Genomic DNA, 8,447 nt, shown 5'->3' on the forward strand with positions numbered 1-8,447 from the left:
CCAAAGGATATACGAGTCTATCCATAAAAAATCAATGAATTAATATCCTACACAATTATGGATATCCACAATTGGATGAATTCCACAGAGATGGATGCTTGTGACTTTCAAATATCTAAAGAACCTTTATTTTTGAAAAGAGCACCTAGAGATATCTACAATAATGCATTCAATAAGAAGTTAAGCCTTTCTTGGCAATCAAATGTATATGTTTAATTCATTATGGAAGCCTATGTTGCAACCTACAACAATATATGGTACTTCATACATAACACAAATCAATCACACAAAGCTTTACATGTAATCAAACACAACTACCAAGAAAAAACACAAAGATTGAGTAAATTTTCTTGTGTACAATAAGCAAGTGTACAACATCACCACTACATAGATTAACATGAGAATTTTGATTACAACTTATCAAAACTTATGACCTATCATCACCACTACATAGATTAATAAGAGAATTTCGATCATCAATACCAACACAAAAGAAAAGAAAACAGTTACTAACTACAAAATACTTAATAAAGAATTAACATGTGAGATTCTAAAAAACAAATATGCCAAAGGTAAACTATGAGAAACATATGCCTTGCATCATTTTGCATCAAATTCTGGTATTGAGAAAATGCATGGTCCTTTAACTAAAATTTCTAAGGAGTTGCAATAAATGTAAGTGAATAATTGCAAAACAAATGGTCAACAACAATCATTGCAGGGAAGGGTGGGATATGGGCTTGTTCTTAATAGTTTGTCAACATGGAGCCCCCTTTCCAAGTTCTTTCAGTATAGACGAGGTCATTTCTCTTCAGGAACTGTGGGGCCATAAAACATGGGTTACCCTCATTCGTCACATGGACAAATATTTCACTCTTCTTTCATTTTCTTTCTACTTGATTCACGACAACTACACATTTTGACTTGGAGAATGGGTTCATGTTACACCTCATGTCTCCATTGTTTTGGCTCATTACACCTTTCGAGATGTCTTTGCACTAATCATCGAAGGAAGACTACTGAGTATCAAGTCCAAATAACATACAATTGCATGGCTTTTTGCCACATGAAAGGGTTTACAAATCATTCTTTTAGTGCTAGAACATAGGTCTCAAAACATGCCTTCTTGACCACAATTCATACATTACCATGTGGAAAGTATCATACTCACGAGATGGGGTGTTCCACTGAAAATGTTTGCGAACTTCCATGACATTTTTGTGTAATTTTTCATACTGCTCTGCTGTAACCCCTTGCAAAACTTTTTTAAGAAGTGGAATGTCTAGAGTTGTTACTATCATGGCAAAATTATCCCAGTTCAAGACATCACTGAACGGAAGGTCATAGTGGTTAGCTATAATGACAGGAACACAGCCGAAGTGCATGGCATCTGCTATTCTTGCAGTATTCACTTCGAAACCCTTAATATGAAGACAAAACTTGCTCGTGAGTAAAGCTTGGGAGTAAGGAGTGGTTAGCCGCTTAGAGTGCACCCGTATATCTTGATCATGTGACCATGCCTTGACAGCTGCTGCCCGTACCGGTGAGTTGGCTGCTCCTGCGAAGAAGGCCAGTACTTTTCTGTACAAATCAAGCAACGGAATGTCTGGTTTAGTCACGAACGAACAGACTAAATGCGCAGCTACTTTAGAAGCATACAAATGCCTCATAACAGAAAGTAGAACTGCCATGTAAGGTGTAGTATTTTATATTTATACATTCATAATAGCAGAAGACCACAACTCTCAAGCCCTGACTAGACTGTAAACAAACTTGCAATATGAGTCTTTCTTTAATGGCAACTTCCCTTTCCTCCTGACTTTGCAAATTTTACTCTCTTCCTAGCATCCTTGCTGATCCTGGTCATACCATTGGTTGCATGGGAAGACATGGCGCTGCCTATTAGTCCCCCGTGAGAGTGGCAAGCATGTGTATGCACAGTCTTGGAGGATCTTCTGGAAAGTCTTCAAGCTTCCTCTAGAGCAAATGTATTCCTGTCCTGTACAACAGCCAAAGTGTTTTTGGAATAGCTTCAACCCCAAGGAACGCGAGAGCAAGAAGGCCTCATCGGCTTTGATGTCCCGATAGGCCACACAAAAGGTTTATACGAGAACTCAGATGAGCCAAACATGTCAGGGTTAGATCTGCTACTGTCTATTTTCAGAACCCATGTCAAGTTTGGGCCCCTCAATCACTATGAGATCGGACCAAAATATTTTGCATCTGGTTTCACTGCTGGATCCATCTGTCATAGACACATGCCCCAATCCTACCCTACAGTATGCTAACCCGCAGAGAGGCGGGCAAACCGACAGCACCAGGGATACCAACTCCTCCCAGGTCAACGTATCCATACTTCCACTAGTTATCAAGGACAAAAAAAATGCAGAGTACTGGGAAGACAAGTGGGACAGCAATGTTATGGCCATGTCCTCAGATTATCCACTTCCCCACCTGGAGCATCTCTTGCTGAAGCTCCTGTAAGTTGTTGATGTGCTCCCGCATCGATGAAGGCTTCGTGGAATCCAACAACCTCATCTGAACTTCCAAAGAGACCCTTTCATGGGAGAGGTTTTGTTGTACAAGAACGCCAAATGTTCTCGGATACTTTTGGTCACCGTCATGTGCTTCGCGTGATTGGAGTATGTAGGAGGTCAACATCTCCTGATGTCACATGGTAGAGAGAGGGCCTTGCTTGTGGGTGTGCCCACCCCGTGAGAGGTTAGGGTAGGCTGAGTGAGGGCCTTTGGCAGTGGGTGTGTCCATCCCCCGTAGGGTAGGACTGAGGGCAGACATGCCCACTCTGGAGGCCCCACCCGAGGTTGATGGTTGCCACATGTCAGCCCAGTGTTGGGGGTCTGTGTGGCTGTCCCCGGAGCTGGGTAGCTAGCTGTCCCCGGAGCTGGGTAGCTAGCTGCCCCTCTGGAGGCCTTTGTAGGCTGAGGTGGGCCAACCTGATGATGGGCCGCGTTGTCTTGCTGGTCAGCCTGTTGGGAGGGGGGTCAGCCCCGTTTATGGCTGGGTGGCAGCACCCTACAAGGCTGCAGCCACGGGGGTCCCCCTTGTACAGCCCTCTGCCTAGAACGGGGGAGCGGTAGGACGGAGGAGCACCTTGTCAGCCCACAGACCAGCATGCTAGAGGGCGGGTGGCTGCCTATATATAGCACCCGCTCCCACACTTGTTTGCATTCAGTTTGGACCAGTTGGTGCCCAGAGGTTTTCCCCACTGGTTTTGGGTGAGATCCCTTGCAGTCTCTTGTGCTTTCTCCTCTCCTAGGATCTTACCCTCGCATTGACTCGGTCCGTGGCCTCTGCCTCCTGCTGCAGGATCCCTAGATTTTTTGCAGGGGGATCACGCCCACCAATATGAAGTCCGCTGAATCATACAACTGAAGTCCATCACGACCCGCCACACACCATAATTGAGGGGGAAGGTGGGTAATACGGGCTTGCTATCGTCAACTCAGACAGGGTAGCCATGTCGAGACTCGAAGGGAAGAGAGAGTCGAACTGAGAAGAGAAGGTAGAGACGGGGATCGATGAGGAGAGGGCTAGAGAAGATAGTGAACAGGCTTGGGGCCTAGGTACCTTCACCCCTTCACTGTCTCGTCCCTCGAGAACACCTCCTTTCGAATCAGGAAACAACACAGTTTGCTGGCGTCAGGCTCCCTCCATGTCTCACGTCTCTAGCCATGTAGGCTGTGATACCATGTGAGAAGTTCAACGAAAACTGGAGAGACAAGAGAGAGCAAAGCACACCACACAAACTGAACTGAAAAGAATGAGAGAGACTGCAAGGAATCTCACAGCAAAGCCCTCCGCACTGCTGGGCAAAACCTGGGAGGGGGGGCTTATAGATAGCCTCTCCCCGTCCAGTCAGCTGGTACGTGTGGGCAGACCCACCTGCCTCTAGGGGGCCGACTAGCCGTATATAGGCCAACTCCCGGCCTTAACTGGACTGACCAAGGAGCCTAGGTGGCACCAGCCACTCTGCCTGTAAAACAGCCTGCTAGGGCCTGGTAACCCGCGGGTCTGCTGCCCCAGAGGGTGGCCTAACTGGGCCCCCATGCAGGCCTGCAAAAGGCGGAGCAAAGGGCTGCCATAGCAACAGGCCCTTTGCCAGCCCTGAAAACCTGCGATCTGGTCTGCAACCCCTCCTGGATACACCTTCCTCCAAAGTGGCCTGCCAGCAAACCCTCAAGACCCCGATCCATGCTGTGAACTGAGCCCAGGTAGCAGGCAATGCACACCACCCTGGTGGAGGCTCCAGACGGGCAGATCTGCCTGAGATGGCTGGATCCATCTGCCCCAACCTTAGGCTACATGACCTAACCTAATAACCAAGGTACATCAGGAGATGCTGACCTCCAACATTGGGCTGGGAAACATTTTTTACCTTAACGACTTCAACCCTTGAGATGAGGCTTTAGCCACCTTCTCTTTAAGTCCCTCATTTACCAACGCCTAAGCAGATTTTTTGGCCTCGTGCGCTTGCTCATGCTGAGCTATCTGAGCTTACAATGCATCAAATTTTGCAGGCCTATTACTTTTTCCCTTTTGGACCTCCGATACACAGAGTGCCTGGACTGCCTGACGATTGTATTCACTGACAGTCTCCTCAGTGTATATATTATCATTTACATTTCCTTCATGTCATCGCCCTGCTTCAGTAGCATCATATTGAGCAACACCCTCATGAGCACTAGGACCCATTACATACAGCTTATACCCTTTCATAATCGAGAAGAGCTTTTTCAGATAACCCACAAAATATCCATGACACGGTTGTACATGTCTTGGGAGGTGTGGATCTCTCCCCAAGTTATTGTCCAGCTTCCGAGTCGTTACTGATTTATATCTGCCTGGCCAGACGAAGGTCCTCCACAGTTGCAAGCAATTCAAATTCTTCCCATAAAACTTGGGATGCTTGTATTCCATCTTCCTTGAAGGAAGATTCAATCTTCCTCTGTTCCAACGACCTCTTTGGGGTTCCTCTTCATGAAATCTAGCATGGCTGGTTCGACGACACCTTCTGGTACCTCCACCGAACGGTTGATTGACTTACCTTTTCTGCCAAGCCAGCACATTATAGGTGAACATGGGGAAAACAAGGTCAAAACTCACAGAGCAACCCCATAGAGTATCATCTACCGGGGGCAGCACCTTCATACCACAGCCTGCACCATGCAGTGGAGGGATTCTTCCGAAGATAATACCTTAAGATGGACAAAATGAGTCCACGAGAACTTAAGAATCATAAAGTATTGCACAGCCATCTAAACAACTGATAGTATGAATAAATACTGCTCGATCCAAAAGAAGAACTGAATTACAAACCATAGTGGACAGCCTGTGGGCTGCTCCACTGGACACCAAAACAGGGTCTCCTGCTGCCCTATGCTGCACCACTCTCCTTTGCTGCCTGCCCTTGAAACAAACGCTTACAGTGGCTAGTGGATTGGATGCTGAACAACGGAGCCAAGAGCCTTTTATATAGATGAGGGGCTGGCTTTCACCAAACCTTAGATCTAGCCGACCTCCATGGCCTGCCCCAACCCCCTTTGCTGGTCCTTTAAGAGGGCTTTCCCAAGCATATGCTAGTAGGGCTCTTGCAGCACCACTGGCAGCGAATTTTGAAGGCCCCATCGTGGTTGCCCTGCTGCAGCGTCCAGTTTTCCAGCTCTTGAAAGCTAGCCCAGCTGCGTCATTTGAGGGTCTGCTAAAGAGAGCATTGCAGACCCAAACAATTTGATTGGCCCAGGACTATGATGCGATTGGTTGAACCAGCCTGCAAAATCTGTCAGGGCTCATAGTTACTACTCTGGAATCTGGCAAGCCTTCACGGGGACCTCTTTTTGAAACGCTAGCTTTGACGATCCCATCATCAGAAGAATTTCGGCCTTGGCAGTAACGTGGGGAGGCCCTCGAACCAGCTGCTCTGACCTGGCCTACTGGTCCGTCTAGCTCACCTGCAGCAGGCCTCTAAAAGGTACTGCCCAGGCCCCATTCAGCCCCCATTCCTGAGCTCCATCACAAGCCCATATTGTTCGTTCTGTAAGTGCTTTTTGGATGAACCAAAACCATCAGTTTAAAATACAAACCAACATTAGGGACAGAGGCCTGCTTAACAGTCTTGTTTATACATTCACGTTCCTTTTCTATGGTCCTCCATGATGGCAACTCCTACATATAGGAAATGTCTCAAACTATCTGTATGCGTAACTCTAACATATGTAACATAATCGTACAGTCTCTTTTCCTTCCAAAGACTTCGCAAATAATTTCACCTTCTAAAATTGTGGAAAGCATTTGCATGAACAAGTGTCTTACCGTTGCTTGATGAGCTTTGCCTCGACAGGTGTACCCTTTCTGGGCCAGACTTGAGGTACTGAAAAATCTTTGTGAGGAGTATAGCCTTGCGCGAAACTATTTGAGGAGCAAACCACCTGAATGGCATTTACTCGAAGATATGCAACATTTTCAGATACCATTTTAGTGATAGAATGGCATGATACAAAAAAGTGATCTGCCCCAGCTGTCCTGTTCCAATAGGGCCAGTTCTTTCTAATGTTGTTGATATAAGACGAGACAAAATTCTGAAGGCCGCGCACACCAACGCGTTTATCGTTCCTCAGCCTCGCGATTGAAAATGGAAGGTAGAACATATGAGCTTCCGAGGCGTTCCTCGTTGTAAAATTGCTGCTCATAAGCGCCTTCTTAAAATAGCTCTCGCTTGCATAATTTCCTTTAGGTTCACTATCCAAAGGGCGAAATATATTGCTGTAAGGATCATTGTACTTGTGAGGATAAACATAGATTTTGAATGTGCGCATCATCTCCTCATAGTCTTGCTTGAAAATTGATCGATTGAGATACGGGTCACCGAACAGAGCGGCTTTCACTATTTCATCTGCATTGACGATCAACAGAATAGGTCGTTGGATTCCACAGAAACAACTGAAACAGAGTGAAATAGTAATCGTAGATGAAAAAGAGAGATGTTCGACCGTCCTTGATTCTGTAGTCCTCAACACACTACTTCTACATCTCCGTGAAAAAAAGGTAACAATGCAAGACAGACTTAACGTCGAAGGATGATTTAAGTGACCTACTCATAAAAAATGCAGCAGTGCAAGCATACAGCAAAATTTGCAGATTGCATTATGCAATAGCCAAAAACTTAATAAACTGACGCAAACAATCCTTCGCTCAAATCTCATGACACCATCGTTTCCTTCCAAACTCGTACTAACAGATATCTACGTGAGCCTTCTCTTGCTTTAGTTCTATGGCCAGATCATATTCTTTCTCAAAGCAGCGGTCGCGGGTAGAGTCGGACCTGTGTGGTTGAGAGAGAGTTTGTCTTCGACGGGGTTTAAATCACGCGTTGCGGTTGAATTCTGATCCAGCTCGGGAAAGACCCGAATCACGTCATCTGTTGGGCTTGAATCTTGATTCCGGTAATCTGTTGCGCTTGAATTTTGATCCCTCTCAGGAAAGAGTTCATTCGAGTAATCTCTTGCGCCTGAATTGTCATCCAATTTACGAATAACTCCATTCGTCGCGCTTGACTTTTGAACGTGCTCACTATATACCCGGTTCCAATCTGGCGGGACGTTTATGCGTACTTTTCCAGTCTTGAGCACTGTAGAGTCTTCCGGGATGAAGTCGAGCTGCCGACCAATCGGGCGAAGTATAATATGAGGAACAACGCCCCTAGAATTCCAAAGCAGTGAACCGAACCCAATTGCAGCGACGAAAAGCAGCAGCAGAAATCGGCTGGAGCACAGCCTACTCTTGGAAGAGTACGATCGCTTCCGGAATTTCTGTGCGTCCATTTTTCATCCAGGCAGTAGAGTGCCTACGGCCATGCTACGACGGCCGAGACAAGAGAAGGCATTTGGCAACTTGAGCTTTTGCGGAACTGAACCGTGCTTCTCCTGTTTCCAACAGCACTGCTTTGATTTGTAGTCGCGCGATGGAGCAAGGTGGAGAAGCTCTCTCTTTGGTGAAATTGGTGCGGGATAGAGCGCTTAGCTGAGGTCAGAGCGGGGACAGGAGGCAAGAAAAGGAATGGGGGGGGGGGGGGGGAGGAAATGTCGGAAAGTTTGGAGTTTACGGGAGGCTCGAATGCCGAGGCGAGGGAGGAGATTAAAGAACGGCAATCGCGACGGACGCGAGGCTGGCGTCGTCCGGCTGCTCCGGCGGTTCCGAGGAGACGATCGACACGAGGCCGGCAGGGATGAAGGAAGAGCTGTGATTGTCGTCGCCATAGCCAGCAGCGGCGGCAGGTCGTGGATCAAGCTCCGATAGCAAAATCCGATTGAATTGGTCTTCGTCTTCAACGATCGAGTTCCAAAATTCATCGTCTGCGGTGGGCGTGATCATCAATGCAAGCTCATTCTTTGAATTTCTTTATCGCAGTGCTGACACCTGAGCCCGTTGCT

At 46.9% G+C, this 8,447-nt stretch overlaps 1 protein-coding gene across 1 annotated transcript; it reads right to left on the reverse strand.

The window, feature by feature from the left end:
- Positions 1-693: 693 nt before the first annotated feature.
- Positions 694-8,137, reverse strand: LOC147890308 (putative glycosyltransferase At5g03795). Its single transcript, XM_087390114.1, has 3 exons — positions 7,340-8,137; positions 6,331-6,910; positions 694-1,581 (listed from the first exon to the last, which is right to left on the reverse strand). Exons 1-3 carry the CDS (start codon positions 7,836-7,838, stop codon positions 1,098-1,100), a joined length of 1,563 nt encoding a protein of 520 aa, XP_087246240.1. The 5' UTR covers positions 7,839-8,137; the 3' UTR covers positions 694-1,097.
- Between the last annotated feature and the right edge of the window lie 310 nt (positions 8,138-8,447).

Source organism: Dipteris shenzhenensis, chromosome 19 (genome assembly GCF_047967505.1).
Source record: "Dipteris shenzhenensis isolate YYH24624 ecotype China chromosome 19, Dip_SZ_1.0, whole genome shotgun sequence".
NCBI classification, from domain to species: domain Eukaryota; kingdom Viridiplantae; phylum Streptophyta; class Polypodiopsida; order Gleicheniales; family Dipteridaceae; genus Dipteris; species Dipteris shenzhenensis.